At 49.0% G+C, this 19,146-nt stretch overlaps 1 protein-coding gene across 1 annotated transcript in view; it reads left to right on the top strand.

Moving 5' to 3' along the window:
- Nucleotides 1-9,588, top strand: part of LOC144721827 (ventral anterior homeobox 1b-like) — a 40,941-nt gene extending 31,353 nt beyond the window's left edge. The window contains exon 3 of the mRNA XM_078599749.1: nucleotides 9,193-9,588. Within this exon, the coding sequence (XP_078455875.1) occupies nucleotides 9,193-9,588 (396 nt within the window). The remainder of the gene's footprint in view (nucleotides 1-9,192) is intronic.
- Nucleotides 9,589-19,146: the final 9,558 nt, after the last annotated feature.

Here is a 19,146-nt window from a genome sequence, read left to right as displayed (position 1 = left end):
CGGCAGCGCTTTGTCCATCCACTGTTGGCCCTCGATGGATGGAGGTCTCCTGTCGCTCCCCATGACCGCGTGACGGTCATGCGGGGTTGTTTGACCATACTTCACCACGTTGGTGAAGAACGTGCGGTGGGGGTGCGTTTGGGAAGGGGAGGGGGGGGGCGACACCTGGTTCAGATATCAGTCGCCACTGATGTTGAGACGCGCCTGGGAATCGAACTCTGTGAGCACGACACTTCGCTACCAACCCCTTCCAGACCGTAAGCGGCATGCGTGCCTGTGTATATCCGCGTGTGTATGTCCGCGTGTGTATGTCCGCGTGTGCATGTCCGCGTGTGTATGTCCGCGTGTGTATGTCCGCGTGTGTATGTGCCTTTCATATCCGGGGGGGTGGGGGGCGAGTGAGGAGGCTGTAGATGTGCTGCAACGGTTAACACAATGTGAACCTTGCAACCTAATAAGCCACGACTTATCACATCAGTGGCCATTCATCTGAACCGGTCCAAGGCATACGCCTAGGTCGAATCAGTCTTCAAAATAGTACCCGATGCGATGTGTCAACATCGTCACTGGCGAGACAAAGGCGGGCGGGCGTGGTTCCAGCCACACTGCCTCGCTTGTGCGCTTTGCTGACCTTTCTAGGTGCTCGCCGATAGCACTTGCCCCATCATCCTGCTATCGGGAGGATCTTTGTCTTTTGTGTCTTTTGTTTAACTATGCATGCGCGAGAAATTGCGTGGGATGATGCAAGCGGAAGTCCCGTTAAAAGCCTCATTTTGAAGAAGAATTCCTAGAAAACCTGCACAGTGGTCGACACCCGAATGTGCACGGCCACGGGTTTTGTGAAGCAGTAGCAGCGACCTGCACAACGCGCCCGTCCATTCTCTTGTGTCTCTGTGTGTTCTCTGACGGGTGTATATGTGTGTGTGTGAAGGTTCGCGCGTGTTTAAAGGGTGTGTGTTTTGGGGTGTGTGTGTATTTTAAGCGGGGTGTGTGTCTGTGTGTGTTGAGGCAGAGGGGTGAGCGCGCTGCGCGACAAACCCGGTGAGCCGAGTTCGTTCCCGCTCACGGCCACACCAATACTAGGGGCGATTATCGCAAACGATCATGGGCCTCCCCTAGGTCGACTCAGCCTCGAATGAGTACCTAGTGCGGAGCGTAAAAATCACCACTCGGGAGACAAAAGGCGGCCGGGCGTGGTGCTGGCCACCCACCCACCTTCGTGTGTCGTGTCGGTCTTCTTAGGTGCTTGCTAACAGCACTTGCCCCAACAGTATGTCAAGGCTATAGGGGAGGGGATCTTTGTCTCTGTGCGTTTGAACCTGTGTCATGACGGGGGTGTTTAGGGTGTTGTGTTTTGCGAGAGGGGGGTGGACGGTATGTGCGTGTGTGTGTGTGTGTTAGAAGGGTAAACATGTTTGTCTATATTTCCTGCGGTTTTTTTTCGTGAGTGGGGGCGTGGAGTCGGTGGCGTTTGGAGCCGTGGTGCGGCGCTACGAGCCCGGCGACCCAAGTTCGATTCCCGGCCATGGTTATCATTCGTGGCAGGTGGTAGCTGAAGCGGTTGTGACCCTCCCGATGCGTTCTGGGGATTAATTTCAACTTCAGCAGTGGGGAGACAAAGGCGGTCGGGCGTGGTGTTGGCTACGCAGCCCCTCGTGTACCGTGCCCGGCCATCATAGGTGCTCGCTAACAGCGCTTGCTCCAACAGTCTGTTACGGCTACACGGGGGATCTTTGTCTTTGTGTAAAGCAGCATGCATTCCGTTATTCCTGCTACGTGTGCACACAACGTGTGCTATGAGGACACACAACATTATCACCATGATCATCAGCAGCAGCATCAGCTACGGTCTCTCCACTGCTGGATGAAGGCCACCGCACGCCAAGCCGTGATCGTCTTTCGCGATCTTGCGATGCAACAATCCCTCAAGCTGCTCCACGATGCTACGAACATACTGTACCGTCGATGCGATGGTGGTATGTAAGGCTGCCCATTCAGCTGCTCCTCGCAACCATTTGCAGGCCAAACGAGCGAGCTTGCACTTGACGCTGCACGCTGCGTACGCTCCTGCACTCGCACGTGAGACGGTGCAGATGATTCGCGGTGTGTATTTTCGCGACGCATCATCACGATGGTCACATTCTGAATCGAGAGCCCGTTGTGTGCTGACTGTCGTGAAACGATGCCTTATATGGAGGTATGACGGTGCCTTGACGCTGGTAGCAATGAATCGCCGTTACATATTCCATTCGCGTTACAGTATGTATTGTGTTGTATCGCCGTTACACATTGTATTGTCGTTACATATTGCATCATCGTTACACTTTGTTTTGTCGTTACATATTGCATTGCCGTTGCACTTTGTATTGTAATTACATATTGCATCACCGTTACATATTGCATCGCCGTTACATATTGCATCGCCGTTACATATTACACCGCCGCTATTTGGGTGCAGAGGTGTCGTGTAACGGTTCAGCGCACTCGCGCTATAAACCGTGCGACTTGAGTTCGATTCCCAGCCACGGATACCCTTCCCCAAACCCGCACTGCCCAGCCTGGTGAAGTTGCCCTGTGCACGCCCAGACGACCCTGCCCGTGACAGACGCTGCAATGAGGAGGAGGGGAGGGGGGAGGCCTTCAATCCAGCAGTGGATTGACAAAGGAACCGTACAAGTACATTGTTCATCATTATTATTATTATTCATGGAGCTCTCAGCCACGGCCACGGTGGTGTCGCTGATGCTGTATACGATGCAATAAAATCATCACCGCGATCATGCATCGACCGAGCACGCATGCACGTGCTCGGTGCATCATTGACATCGCAGGCTCGTGATGAGATGAATGGCGGTTTGGAGAGAGGCCTTCAAACCCAGCAAGCGCGTTGACAGAGGGCAGCAAATGCTGATAAAATATGATGATGCTGATTATTGTTATTCGTATTAATATTATACATAGCAGCCGTCGGTGACGTAGGCCGTCGTCTCGCGATCCTGCATCGTGTTGCTTGGGTGGGGGAGGGAGCGTCGAGTGAAGAATCACGGAGTGGTCCCAAGCAGCGTGAGCAGCAAAGCGCTCTCAGGCGGGTTTGGAGCGCCTCGTTCCGTGATGGTGCGGGCCGCAGACCCATTATCCGTAAATTAAACATCGCTATGTGTGGTCGCAGAGCGCGTTCAGCGGCCTTTATCACGCGACGGCAGGTGTGGGAGTTGTGGTTACGTGCGTCTAACTGCAATGCCTTTACAGTAGTTAGTTGAAGATACATCTCGCATATATACAACGATTAATATAAATGATGATGATGATTATGCTTATGCACGGGCTTTTATCAATCCACTTCTAGATGAAGGCCCTCCCCCGTGCTGGGTCACGGGAGGTGTTGGCTCTCGTCCTTGTTGCCAGTGGGGGTGAAGTGGGGGCAAGCCTCAGACCGGCTGAGATGGCACTGGCCACTGATGTTAGCCGTGGCCGGGAATGGAACTCGCTCACAGTGCAGCCGCGCTTACCGCTGGGCTTTCACTGCTATGAATGTTACGTGCGCATTGGGAATGAGTTTTTGATTAAATGTTTTCGGTTATCGGATTTTACACCTAATTTAGACAATTCCTCTTTTCGGATATAAAAAAAAATATATATGAATCTTTAAGATAACGTCATTGTTTATTCTCTGAATTGAATCATCGTAATAATGTTCATTATGAAGCTTTGCATATGTTACATATATGAAGTTAAGTCGAGTAAAATTATAATTGTACGTGAAGATCTTTAGATTTAAATGTGATCGATCGTGACGTCACACATGGTTAAAGGACGTCACGTGACAGCATGTTTCGTTACCGCGAAGTATACGAAGTTGACGAAATCTTTTCGGATCATTCCGAAACTTGCAATCCAGTCCCGGTTTTCGGATATTTTCGAATTGTTTCCGAAAATCTGGGGACCACATCCATTGTGTGCATGCAGGCATGCGGTTAGTGTGTGTGTAGTTGACGCGGTTGTATGGTGTGGTTCTCAACCAGGGCGAACATCACTGTTGATGTCAGAAGCTTACCTGGGCGCCTTCACTTTATTTGACTCACACGAATATTCTGTGGGGGTGTGTAAACAGCAGCACGGGGAAGACAAAGGCGGTCGGGCGTGGTGCTGGTCACCACGACCCCTTGACTTGTGCCGATCGGTCTGCAATAGGTGCTCGTCAACAGCACTTGCCTCAATGGGCCGCGTAGGATGTACGGGGGAAATTTGTATTTTTGTAGCTGAAATGGGTAATTCCTCGAAACGTTAGCTTATACAGGAGTAATAATTCTAAAGTAGTGTTACATTACAACGCTGGTGAATGTGTTGTGTCTAAGCTGGTTCACCACTGCCAACACAATCCCTTAATTATACTAAGTATGGTAACGTATAATTATGCATAATGTTTTTTTAAATCTATAAACATGCACCTATGTGCGTGTTTATGTCTTTGTGTGTTTGCGTTGTGTATGGACGCAGTACAATCATCGTGCCCTAAGCATTGGGAAGCCATGTTGAGATTTTCCTTCGATGCGTCTTGCATAGGAGCGGTGGCGCAGTGGTTAGCGCACCCTGCTGCTGCGAACTCGGCCACGGACATTTGATTCCCAAACACGAAAAACATCACAACATTCCGAACTGGTCCTGTGTTCCCGCCCCCAATCCACCCACTTCACCAGCACGCAGTGACCAGCGTGGTGAAGTATAGTCAAGCAACCCCCCCCCGTAACCATCACGATGTTGGGGATCGATGTCTTCTTGCCGGCTGTGAATTAGACAATTCGCTAAACATAATATTTGACTAAACTATCTTTAACAAAAGAGCTCACGTTGCTCATTTATGCACGAGAGAGATTGTACGCGCGCGCGTGTAGGCGGGAGACTGTATAGAATGTTTGGTGAGCGGAGGCACATCGATTACCGCTCACGACCAACACCAGTGACGATTATATGAACCGGTCCTGGGCCTCGCCCTCGGTCGACTCACGAGGGAGACAAAGGCGGTCGGGCGTGGTGCTAGCCACCCCACCCCCTCGTGTACCGCGTCGGCCTTCATAGGTGCTCGCTAACAGCACGTGCCCCAACGGTCTTGTTCCGGATATACGGGGCATCTTCGTATATAATGTATACTGTATGTGCACACGTACAGAGGGACTGCATGTGCACGGGTAGGGGAACGAGACGCTTGAACCCAGCTCGTGGGCTTATCAGCGATAAAAGCAACTGACATCTTTGCAGGACTAATTAGATGACGTATCATACTCGAGGGGTATTTTTCTCTGCGAGCCTCATCTTGTTTTGGCACGATTGCATACACCGACATACCACCACTACCATCATCATCATCAGCATCATTAACCACGATCAATCAATCCACTGCTGGATGAAAGGCCGTCCCAAGTCGTCGCCGTCTCTCTCGGCCATGCGATGTTCGTGGCAATTCACGTGGCACGTGCACGCGAGCTGATTTGATTTGCTCCATCTCCGCGGCAGCCTCGGGCGCGTCCCCTCCCTTTGGCTGCCACTCCGGCGTTAGTCTCGACCGCTGTTTGCTTACGATTCGTGTTGTCTGGCTCAGACTTGATCCTGTTGTCAGCATGTGTAGCGCGCTGGGATTTTCACTTAAGCAACGCCAGACTGGTTTCACGTGCCAATCACAATGCACAACGTGGGTATTCGTAAATACGCGACGCGGCGACGTTTCGGCGGCACCCTGTCGTGCCGAGCACGCGCGTGCGTTTGTGTCCTATTTGACGGTGATTTTAATAAATGAACGTCAGCGTGCCGTTTGAAGTTTTTAGATACTCGCTCCCGATTCAATATAAATGTGTAAATATATGCGCTTCGTATTTTGAGCGTTTGTCTATACTGTATATACTGCAGGTTTCCCTCGCTTCGTGCCGGTTCGGTTTGTGCGATTTCACGTATATGCGGCTAACCTTTTTTCCCCCGAAATTCGTTATATGCGTTTTTTTTAACTCATATGCGGCTATGCTGTCGGACTTGGGGCTGTATGCGCTCCTCGGCAGGCAGCTGTTTCGTGCGGTGTATATTTTGTGTTAATCTACGCGATTTCGTTTTGTGCGCCTTTTTTTGAAACGCATCTACTACTGCATAAAGCGAGGGAAGTCTGTACAGTCTAAATGGATATGGGCCTCTGACTTACATCATGGGTCAGAGTATTTGGCATGTTAAGAACATGCGAGATATTATATATCATTAGGTCACATTGGAGAAGGGTGTTGATTCGTTTTAAAATTATTTAAACGTACTAACTCTACGTCAATAAACTACTAAATAACATTACGTTAATGAGTGGCTTTACATTGAATGTGGCAAGCGACACGTTCAATGAACGCTTGGTTGAATGTTTGATGGTTTAATATATGAGTATATGTCTATACACACAAACATAAACAAGATATTCGCTGTGATAAAATGTTCGACAAAATACTCTCAAGCCTTCAAAGTCAAAACTGACAGATGCGTCACATGCAATTTTAATTCTCGTTTCGTGCTTTTTTTCACTCATCAGCACGTCACACATTTGTTAGATAACTTTTTAAAGTTTTTACCTGTTCATTACATAGTTATATATGTATGTATGCGTACGTATGTAAGTTGGAACGGTGGCGTAGCGATTTGCGCGCTGCGCTACGAACCTGGCTATCTTAGTTCCATTCCCATTCACGGCCAACATCAGCGGCTAAAATCCGAACCGATCCTGGGCCTCTTCGTAGTCTACTCAACAATCCTTAAACGAGTCCTTTTGGGCGGTGTGTAAACACCGAACACCGGGAAGACAAATGCGGCCGCGCGCCGTCCCGGATAACATCACTTTAACCCGAACAGTCTGTGTGGCCTGCACGGGGGATCTTTGTCTGTCACGTGCGAGCTCGCGCCGTTAGCTCGCATTAATATATTTTTTGTTTAAATCATCAAACGCGAACACAAAATAACGCAACGTTTAACTCACGAGTCGACGTCTCGCGTCCAGGGTTCTCGGTGTTCAACGCACGCGGCTCTACGCCGTACGCGTTGCTCGTGCGCGCATTCTCCACGGGGTAATTTTGCGCGTGACCAATGCAGCCCCGTGCCATGCACGCCGTGACGCGTGAGCCGGTCGGAGCAGCAACTCCACCGCGGGTAACTTGATGGGACTTGCACCGCCGAACGCTCGCTCATATGTCGCGGAACAGCGTGCATGTGTGCACCGTGCAATGTGAGACGGTGGCGTTCGTCAAACTGCCCCGTGAATGTCATTCAACATACACGAAGTCACTCTCAGCCATGGTCAAGCCACTGCCGGGTAAAAAAAAAAAAATCCTGCCCGTGTCGGGTTTGGTTGTTTGACCATACTTCGCCACGCTGGTCGACGTGGGTTGGTGAAATCAGGGGGGGGGAGCCCTCAACCGGTTCAGATCTCCCTCGCCGCACGTGTTATTAGCCGTGTCCGGGAATTGAACTCTGCTTTCGGTATTCATAGTGCAAGTGAGCGAATCGTTCTTGCTTCTATTCTGTAGCTGTTTTTCTGTAGCTGTTATGCGAGGATGCTTGCTTGCGGTGTAAGGATCCGGATTAGTATCGACTCAGAACTTAAATGCATCCTGCAATCTAGGCGCATGTAGACATATGGGGGGATATACTGTATATACTGCATTCATCATCGCCAGTGGACATTGATGCTCGTAACAATTTCTGTACGGCTGTATAATGTTGAGTAGAATTATGATAATTCAACTTCAATATAATTGGTCGTATTTTTTTTATCGATATAATAATACAAACGGGACGTTATCAATTTATGCCAGACTTGGATGTGGTTAATTAGAATAGGCGGTTAGAGAGTGCAAACATTGAAGTTGTCTCTATCAAGGGGAAAGTTTAGGTCGGACGGCTGAAAGGTTGGGCCTTAACGTTTACTACAAACACATTACAACAAATATAAACGCTCTCGTGATTAGCACAAAATATAACGTTTCGGGCAATAGCCTTCAGCTCAACCCATTTGTTTAGTTAGCGCAGAGTTGTGAAATAATTAACTTGTGTAAAAGTCCATCGACTATTATACATTGTTGATAATGGGGCAAACGCAACTGTACTAATAAAACGGGGATAATGCAAAACATGCGACCGAGACAGTAACATTTATAGGGGTTAATAATCGATGGAATCGTGGTAATGTGTTCATTTGTTATGGATCGCGGTGCATCGTGACAGGTTAGAGGGTTAATCATTACAATTAGAATACGCAAGTTTTATGTTCACCGCAATCGGTAGATTAACGATGAATGACGTGCAATCCCCACTCTCCCTGTCTCCGCCTTAATCCAAGCACGCACACGCCCACCCACTCTCTGCTATTCGCTCAATTCCCATTGCTTTGCGATTCGCAGATGGCAGTGAGGCGGTGACCGCCGAGCTCTTGGCACTCACCGTTAAACGTGTTTGCCCACTCTCCAGGTCAGGTCACGCCCACCCAAAACAAACTTACATTTGGGGAAGGTTGTTACAGCAGATTGTTGCTAAAATACTCCAATAGACAGTGCCGCATGTATGTTGAACTTCTTTCGCACCCTACCTAGACAATCGTGCTAATCGGAGGTGCGTGCGAAGGACACCAAGCCTAAACACAAAAAAAAACATTTCTAAAGAAATTAGTCTTCAATGAGTGACAATCAATAGACACTGGTTTTATATTTCAGTGGATCGATCGTAGTCTCGTGATGATCAATTACATTGAGAGACAGAGAGTGGAACAAATTGCCTAGAGAACATTTTCACGTTAAGAAACACGAGAGGACTTTTGGGCAGGACACGTTGTGCAAACGGATTATGGTCCATAGTGAAGAACAGTGACGTGTCCGAGAGCACGTCGTCCGAGGAGATGGAGCGATTCACTCATCTGCTCGGAGGATTGTTTGCATCATGGAACGGTGAATCGTGGTTTTCATCTAGCAGTAGATTGATTATGACTGACGACGATGATGCAATGCAATGGCACCACTTTATCAACGATTGCATCAACTCAACCGCACCGTCCTATCGCTCACGAAACCCCCGTTTCAGGACTCCAACAATCACGCGCGCTTTCTCCCTATTCCTCCCACAATCTCCCACTCATCTCTCTGCATCTCCCTCTTTCCATCTCCTCTCCTCCCTGGCACGCCTCAGGTGAAAGTGTGGTTCCAGAATCGGCGCACGAAGCACAAGAAAGACCAGACCAAGGACAGCGCCGAGGGCCGCTCTCCCAGCTCAGAGTCCGCTGCCACGTGCAGCGTGCTGCGTCTCTTAGAGCAGGGCCGTCTCCTGCAGCCCACGGGACCCCCATCTGCGCACGGGACTGGACACGGCCCACGGCCAGGCCCGCCGGCCTTCCTCACCGCCCCGGGTTGCCCCGGCCTTCCCGGAGGGCCCGTGTTCCCTCTGTCCATGCCGTCGCTGCCCATCCACGTGGGCCTTCCGCTCGAGTTGGCTGTGCGGCCCCTCCACGGGACGTCGGCTTTCGAGCCGTACTCGCGCAACGGCAAGAGCGACGCGAACGTCAATCACAAGAAGGGGCATTCCTAACCGGGCGTTACCGTTGTACACTTCTCGACCCGTGTGTCTCCCGTCCCGAACGACTGACTTCCCTGTCTCGCCCCTTACAAGGAAGGGACGGCACTCGCAAAGTTGCGAGCGCGGGCTGCGTGAGGCTGGCCGTCGAACGATGGGCCCGGAGCGCAACGCACGCACGCACGCACGCACCCAAGGCTCGTTTTTATTTGGCGGACAGTTTAATGTTGTATCCCGTACATTGTTATAGCCAATAATCGGAAACATTAATCGATGTTGTATATTGGTGTTGTCTCGCTTAGGGGTGTGGTGTGTGGGTGTTCGTTTGGGGTGGGGCGAGGAAGGGGAGGGGCGGGAGGGACCGTGTCGGGGTAGGATGCTGATCCAAGTCGAAAAAAACACGATAAAATATGAATCGGTAATTGGCTGAGGTTTGAGATAAAAGCATACTTTTCGTTTTGCTGTGGTTTGTGTATGGTGTGTAATTAAAATTGTCGAACAAAAAAACAAAAATTTGATTACTAATAAAAGTGCGCGCACTCCTTCGGATGTCCATGCATTGTTTACAGAGACTTGCGTTAAGTAGCCTATGTATGTATATTTTTTGCCGTTTGTGTCCAAGTTGCGAGCTCAGGTATAATATCAGATGCATAATATAGCTGCATCCCATGCAGAACCCGTCATACACATGAATGTATTGCTATAATTTATGTCATGAAAAAACTGGTGCGTTCTGTGTTTATAATTTCGTTTTTGTTTTACATATTTTCTTTTTTGACGCAAGCGCGTGCGTTCTCTTCTGTACGCCTCATATAATATAATTGAAAAAAAATACTGTACATATTATAATGTATATCTCGATGGCATTTAATGAATAGACAAACGCGCCGGGCGGGGGGGGGGGGGAATAAGAGATAATATAATGTAGGCAGACGTACATCACAACAGCCGTGCCCTGTGGCTAACGCATTGGTTTTGGTGAATATGTGATCAGTGAAAAATGGTGTCTATATACGTTCACGTCGTGTTTTTTCTTTTTTGTGGTTTTTATTCATTGAAATAAAATGATTTATTGTATCTTTGTCGATGTAAATATCCCACAGGGCAAATTGTGTTGTCTGCGTGTTTAAACTTAAAAAAAAAAAATTACGCAATGTTTCGGTCTGCCGACTCTTTATCAATTGCCATAATTGACCCACTGCCTCTGTAGGTTTTTGAAGATTAATGCCATGGCATTGCTCACTAAGTGAACATTACGTTCTGATATCTTACAAAGATGCCCCCCCTCCCTCTCCCCCGTACAGTCTCAACAGAATGTTGGGGCAGATTCTATTAGCGAGGACCTATACCTATGAAAGGCCGGCAGGGTACACGAGGAGGTGGGTGGCCAGCACCTCGCCCGGCCGCCTTTGTCTCCCCAGTGGCGATGTTTGCACATCTTGAAGCACACACGCTCACATGCATTGCACGTCGTAATATACATGCGTATACGGTACACATATACATGTCTATGTAGTACAGAACATGTGCAAAAGTGCAGTATACCTTTAGAACTACAAATACAGTACGTTGTATACGTTATTATATGGAGGAAAGTTTGCAGATGTTTAAATAATAAAATATTCTACACCTCGATTTAAAGCTTTCGTGACTGCAGGGATTCATCTTCTTGGTTCTTTCGGTAAAGTCACGTAGAATGGAAATAATACAATAATAAAAATAAAACACAATAAAATATTATTTATTTTATTATATTTTATTATTTTTATTATTTGTAACATAATAAAATATTATTATTTCATTATGTTACAATATTATTTATTTTATTTTATCTATTATGTTTTTTTTTTACATAATAAAATATTATTTAATTTTATTATGTTTTATTTTGTATTATTTTATTATTTCCATTCTACGTGACTTTACCGAAAGAACCAAGAAGATTCTACACCTTTATGTAAATTCCCTGCCGGATGAAGGCAATCACTCCCACTGATCGTGCTGGACGTGGTGTGGGGGGTTATTTTGGCCATACTTCACCACAATGATCAGCGCGGGTTGGTGCCGTGGCCAGGCTCATAGCGCAGTGCGCAAACCACTGCGCCACCGCTCCACCTGTGTAGGCATAAACAAAAGACAAAGATCCCCCGTATAGCCTTAACAGACTGTAGGGGCAAGTGCTGTTAGCGAGCACCTATGAAGGCCGGCACGGCACACGAGGGGGTGGGTGGCCAACACCACGCCCGGCCGCCTTTGTCTCCCTAGCGGCGATGTTTACACATCGCACTAGGTACTCATTTTAGGCTGAGTCGACCTAGGGGAGGCCCGGGACCGGTTCAGATAATCGTCACTGGTGTTGGCCGTGAGCGGGAATCGAACTTGGGTCGCCGGGTTCATAGCGTAGCGCGCTAACCACTACACTATCGCTTAAACACACACACATACATATTGCGTGTATCCGTGTGTGTAGTCCTATATGTGTGTGTGTATATATATTGTTGCATGCTCACGTGTATCGACGTATGTGTACAGGATATAATTGTTTGGTGGTGCTGCGTTGGCAATGGTGATCTAGGCACAGTTCACAAACTAAACTTTAACACATTCGTCAGTAACGCTGCGTGTGACCTTAAAATATGTAATAGGCGACGTTTCGGGCGATGGCCCTGCTTCGTGGCCACATGGTGCGTACCCACGTGTAGATGTGTGCTTGTGTGTGTGAGCGCGCTTGTACACGCAATGTGTCTGTGTGTGGAGTGTGTACGTACGTATGTTTATATATATATGGTGTATATTGTATGTATACAGTGTCTGTATGTGTATATATATGGCGTGTGTATGTGTTCGTATAGTTTGTGGAGTTGCGCAGTGTATTCATGTGCACTCGATGTGTTTTTGCGTGTAATGTTTTGTTTACGCAATGCGTAGGCAGTGCGGCATGCGGGTAGTATACGCACGTGTGTACGGTGTACAGTATATGTGTGTGTACATATTTAGATATATAGGGAGTGTCTGTCCGTGTATATGTTTGGTGTATATGTATAGTTTATGTGCGTATGTATGCGTTTGTCAATTGGGGAGTGCTGGCGTAGTGGTTAGCGCGATGCGCTACGAACCCGGCCACCCCGAGTTCGATACCTGACCGTGGTTATGATCAGTGATGAGTCTTTGAACCCCCGGCCTTCTAGAGTTAGACTCAGCTTTCCATGAGTACATGTAGACGTTGCGAGGAGACAAAGGCGGCCGTGCGTGGCTCTGGCTACATCACCCCATCGTACGCCGCGACGGCCATAATCGGTGCTCGCTAACACAACTTATTCCAATAAACTACATGTCGAGGCTGTGTAGGTTGGTAGTGTTGATGCAGAGTGGAGGTGCCGGTGGTACGAACCCGGCACTTAGCCCAGCATTCCATGTCGACTGTGCAGGGGTCGGGTATTAGCAGTGCGTACAGGGTGGCCCAAAAAGTCAGGGCACATAGGACTGTTATATTTATTTTAACAAATCACGTCGGGTTATTAAGTTTATCTTAACACATTTTCAGACTGGCTTCCATTAACATTCATGCGTCGTGCATGGATTCTCTTTTGAAATGAATTTATTACTTTCAAAAAAAATAATTACAGGTGTAATATTTGAACATTCATCATCAACTGTGTTTGGTTGACTCAATTCATTCGCAGGCTTTCTTGGTCGAGTTTTGTAAACGACGGATTGGAGGGACACCCCCACGGGAAGAAGTTTATAATGAGAATAGATAAAAATATTCACTTTTAGAATAAACAATAAAAATGTTTTAATGCCGGTGTTAAAATAAATGAAATGACTCCAACGTGTCCTGGCTTTTGGGCGATCCTGTATATGCGGTGAAAATGTGAAATGCACACGGCAAACAAGCGTTCGCACCCCACACACACACGGACCAACACCCCCCGCTCCGTGTGTGAACACGTCGGAGAAGACGCACCACCGGGGAGATGGAGCGATTAATTCAGCTCCATTGCAGGCATTCAGTGGAATTATTATTACATCCCAGGATCGTGGAATATGACGGCAGCTTTTGGGAGGAGATCACCATGACCGCTGCGACTGATCAGTTATAGTGTGCGAGTGCAATTACGGATTGGGGAGGCCTTCATCCAGCAGTGTATTGATCACGGCTGCTGTTGTTTGATGATCATGATTGAGGTGTATGCGTGAAGTTAGCAACGAATGGAGGCCTCCATCCAGCAATACATTGATCACGACTGCCGTTGATTGATGATTATTTTTAAAATGATGATGGGGTACGCGTGAAGTTCTCATCTTGGGGAGGCCTCCATCCAGCAGTGGATTTAACATCGGTAGATGATCATGGTGGGGTGCGTTCGTGCGTGCGCGTGAAGTTAACGATGGCTACATCTGCTGTCGCATTGCTGAGCGGAAACCGCGGTGCCTCGCGACTTTAATAATAAAAAAAACGGAATCACGGGAGCTGCCAATCATGAGATCATGAGCATGGGGCTTAGGGGTGAAGAGTTCACGGGGGGGCGGGGGAACTGAGTCAGGTAAAGGCGGCGATCGCTACGGTGGCGGCTCCAGGTGCACAGAAGTAGGATAACATAAAAAAAAACTCCCAGACGAGAGCACACGTGGGTCGGACTAGAGGGGTGTTTGCTTATTATTAAGGGAATTCGTAATCCCCTTAATGTGTAAAGCAGTCCTAGTAGACGTGCGTGTGTGCTGCGTGTCGCGTGTGTGCTGCGTGTCGTGTGTGTTGTGTGCACCCACCGTTACGTGGGAGCGGTGGTGTAGTGGTTAGCGCGCTGCGCTACGAACCCGGCGACCCGAGATCGATTTTCGCTCGCGGCCAACACCGGTGACGATTATCTGGCTGAGTCCCCCTAGGTCTACTCACCCAATAAAATAGTACCTGGTGCGGAGTGTAAACATCGCCTATTAGGGAGACAAAGGCTGCCGGGCGTGGTGTTGGCCACCCACCCCTTCGTGTGCGATGCCGGCCTTCATATGTGCTCGCTAACAGCACTTGCCCCAAAATCGATTAAGGCTATGAGCGGGATCTTTGTCTTTGTGTGTAAGCCATGGTTGGTGATATATGTTAAGGCGCGTGTCGATGGTATCCGGGTAGACGGAGAGGTGGTGCTGTAGTTAGCGCTATGAACCCTCAAATACGATTTCCATTCCCCGCCGCGGCTAACATCAGTGGCGCAAGATATCCAAAACGGTCACGTGTCATCCACACCTGAAGCTCCATCAACCTGCACTGGGCAGCGTGGTGAAGTAATGGCGTAAAGGGGTGAGATGAATCCGAACAGTGGATGGTTATTGAGTATAGGTACAGGTATTGTGTGTAACTGTTCGCAAATGTCCTGGATGTATACATGGCTCGAACATGCGTACACATACGGTAGCTGGTAGCGGTAGACTTTCACAGAGAGATAACATTGAAACGTACTCTATATGAGATGATTATAATGACCGGTATTGGGCTTTGCCTGCATTCTATAGGCTTTCGCGTCACACTCCACGATGGACTAATTACTAATATTTTAAAAGTGTATTTATTACAATGAAAGTAATTAAGGACTTTGGGCTGGCCCAAAGTTATCCAAAGTAAAAAGCCTGAGCATATAAAAATTATGTATACAACGTACTGTATCTGTAGTTCTATAAGGTATACTGCATTTTTGCACATGCTCTGTACTATATAGACATGTATATGCGTACCGTATACGCATGTATATTACGACGTGCAATCCATGTGAGCGTGTGTGCTTCAAGATGTGCAAACATCGCCACTGGGGAGACAAAGGCGGCCGGGCGAGGTGCTGGCCACCCACCCCCTCGTGTACCCTGCCGGCCTTACATAGGTCCTCGCTAACAGCATCTGCCCCAACATTCTGTTGAGACTATACGGGGGAGAGGGAGGGGGGGCATCTTTGTAAGATATCAGAACGTAATGTTCACTTAGTGAGCAATGCCATGGCATTAATCTTCAAAAACCTGCAGAGGCAGTGGGTAAATTATGGCAATTGATAAAGAGTCGGCAGGCCGAAACATATATAATAATCTTACGTTTCAGCCGATGGGCCATCTTCATGAGAGCACTAATATAACATGCATTGTGTACGCACCGAATATTGTATGTATTCGGTGTGCATAGAGCCAGTGTGCTATGCACGGCACGTGTTATGTCGTGGGTGGGTAGCGGTGGTGTAGTGGTTAGCTCACCGCTCTACGAACCGGGCGACCCCAGTTCGATTCATGCTCACGGCCAACAACCAGTGACGATTATCTGAACCTGTACTGGGCCCCCTCCAAGTCGACACGGCCTCAAATGAGTACCTGGCGCAATGTGTAAACATCGCCACTCGGGAGACAAAGGCGGTCGGGCGTGGTGCTGGCACACCCACCCCTTCGCGTGCCGCAGACCTGCATAGGTATACAACTCGCAATGGGTCCTTGCCCCAGCAGTATGTTGAGGCTATCCGGGTGATATTTGTCTCTGTGTGGCTGAATAACAGAATCTGATTCTGTACGAGTGTGTGAGTATGCGTGGCTGTGCGTGTCTGTTTACGTGTATGCGCGTGTGTATGTGTTTGTTAGAGTGTGTATGTTACGTGTGGATGTGTGGATGTGTGGGTGGGTGAGTGGTTGGGCCACCGTCTGTGCCATGACCCTGGAGGTGGAAGCTAAAAATACGACTCGCGAACGGCGTGAATGTTTGAACTCTGCGAGTTCGGGCATAAGGCAAACTTTGGCGGTATGAAAAGAACGGCGGTAGAGAGAGAGAGATTAATAATTCACGTCATGACCAGTGGCCTGCACTTGAAGCCACGTTTTTGAAAATGCGCACATGCCCACAAATACAAAGCCTCCCGGTGTAGGCTTGCACAGGCTCCTGAGGCAAGTGCTGTGAGCGCGCGCTCATGGGGCACGGCAACGTGACAGTGTCTGATGGTGCGTCGCTATCCCCCGCGCACGTCCGCCTTTGTCTCCCCAAGGCTGATGTTTGCTCACCGCACCAGGTACTCATTTAAGTGTTGAGTCCGATCTGGGGCAGGACCGGTTCAGATAGATTTTCGTCGCTTGAAGTTAATCGTGGCCTGGAATTGAACTTAGGTTGACAGGTTCGTAGGGCAGTGCGCCACCAACCAGCACGTATACATACTCCCACGCACATATGCACACGTAAAAAAAGACAAAGATCACCCGTATAGCCTTAACAGACGTTAGGGGCAAGTGTTGTTAGCGAGCACCTATGAAGACCGGAACGGTACACGAGGGGGTGGGTGGCCAGCACCACGCCCGGCCGCCTTTGTCTCCCCAGTGGCGATGTTTACACATCGCACCAGGTACTCACTTGAGGCTGAGTCGACCTAGGGGAGGCCCATAACCGGTTCACTGATGATCGTCAGTGATGTTGTACGTGAGCGAGAATTGAACTCGAGTCCCCAGGTTCGTAACGTCGCCGACGAGCAGCTAATTACCGCTACACTACCGCCCCCCACATGGACAAAGACAAACATCCCGCAAGTAGCCTTAGCGGACTGTTGGGACAACACGTGCACACGACAACGCGCACATGTCCACGCGCACGTAGACACACAACCACGCAAGCGTGAGCACACAGACACACTGACGGACGGTTGTATCTTTCTAAACGGCTTGGTAATGCATAGCGGTCATCTCACCGCACTAATCCATTTTAAACGGAAAACTGGACATTCATCAATAACACTGCGGCCTTAAAAGTTTAAAAAGGATATATGTAATAATAGGCAACGTTTCGGCCAATGTACATAGCACGCCATGGGACCTCCCTTGCCAGGATAAGAAGAGGTTTTTACCCTTTCTGGCAATAAAACAGGAGGTGTTAGGATGTTAAAACACCAAACTGAAACCTTTTTCAAGGAATGATGTCTGCATTGCAAAAAACATGCAAAAAAACCACACTCTGGTAGTTTATTATGCATTGTCTTTGAAACGGATTGGTCCACACCAGAGACAGCTTTCTTTAGAGCCTCGTCTCAAACAGTGTTAGACCAGAGGACGCCAAAAGTCGAACAGCAATCGACACATTCGTCTAAATATTCGTCTAAATAACGCTGCTTCTCAAGAGAAAAACAAACACATAATGGGAGACGTTTCGGGCAACGATCCTTCTTCATAACCTCCAAACAAATTCACATAATCCGCTAAAATTTATATAAAAAAACGCATATCCAAATATAAGCACGGCACGGTTTTAGTAGGTATATATATACATTACATGTGATAAACGGGACGGCTCTAAGGCAAAATGAAATGCCTCCCTTCCCCCATCAGTACAAGAGATAGACTTTAAATGCGATGGCTCTGTAACTCTCCGTGCGTGTAATTTAGTGCATTTTAGATCTCAAATCGTGCGTTTTAAATGCGGCGCGTCAACGGCGCGTCACAATGGGATCTGCGCGATATGCACGCGCCTAAGTGGCTGCAGGTCGCCCCTAACTACCATCGACTCCCAAAGTAGCAACTGCAATTTAAAACGCATTTAGTTCCTCCCCCCCCCACCCCCCATGTGTTTTACATGGACTGTCAGCAAGGCGGCGAGTGAGTGGTGATGGGGGTGCGTGAGGTGCGGGATGTGGGTGGGTGGTGCTAGCGGTGATGGTGGTGCTAGTGGTGGTGGTGGTGCTAGTGGTGGTGGTGGTGCTAGTGGTGGTGGTGGTGCTAGTGGTGGTGGTGGTGCTAGTGGTGGTGATGGTGATGGTGGGGGTGGTGGTGCTAGCGGTGATGGTGGTGCTAGTGGTGGTGGTGGTGCTAGTGGTGGTGGTGGTGCTAGTGGTGGTGGTGGTGCTAGTGGTGGTGATGGTGATGGTGGGGGTGGTGGTGCTAGTGGTGGTGATGGTGCTAGTGGTGGTGGTGGTGCTAGTGGTGGTGGTGGTGCTAGTGGTGGTGGTGGTGCTAGTGGTGGTGATGGTGATGGTGGGGGTGGTGGTGCTAGTGGTGATGGTGGTGCTAGTGGTGGTGGTGCTAGTGGTGGTGGTGGTGCTAGTGGTGGTGGTGGTGCTAGTGGTGGTGGTGGTGCTAGTGGTGGTGGTGGTGCTAGTGGTGGTGATGGTGATGGTGGGGGTGGTGGTGGTGGGAGCGGTGCTGGATGTGGGTGAGTGGTGGTGCTAGTGGTGGTTGTGGTGGTGGTGCTAGTGGTGGTTGTGGTGGTGGTGCTAGTGGTGGTTGTGGTGGTGGTGAGGGTGGGTGGGTTGCGGGATGTGGGTGGGTGGTATTGCTAGTGGTGATGGTGGTGGGGATGGTGGTGGTGGGGAGGGAGCGGAGAAAGGAAGGGATTTTTTGGGCAAAAAGAAAGGCAGCGATGTCGTGGGAGACCGAGGGGAGGGGGAGAGATGGGGAGAGTGGAGTAGGAGGTTTGCGGAATTTGTGGAGAAATGAATAATGCACGGCCTTTTGGAATAATTTGCTCCATTTTCATACGAAAGAAACGTGCGGTCTGCTTTAGGAAGAGTCGTGCTCACAAATCTCCGTGCACTTCGCGCGCCCTCCGTCCCCTCCCTCCCTCACCGGAGCACGGAA

This window comes from Lampetra planeri, chromosome 12 (assembly GCF_965212315.1).
Source record: "Lampetra planeri chromosome 12, kcLamPlan1.2.h2, whole genome shotgun sequence".
Lineage (NCBI taxonomy): Eukaryota > Metazoa > Chordata > Hyperoartia > Petromyzontiformes > Petromyzontidae > Lampetra > Lampetra planeri.
This window is presented reverse-complemented; position numbering and strand designations above follow the sequence as displayed.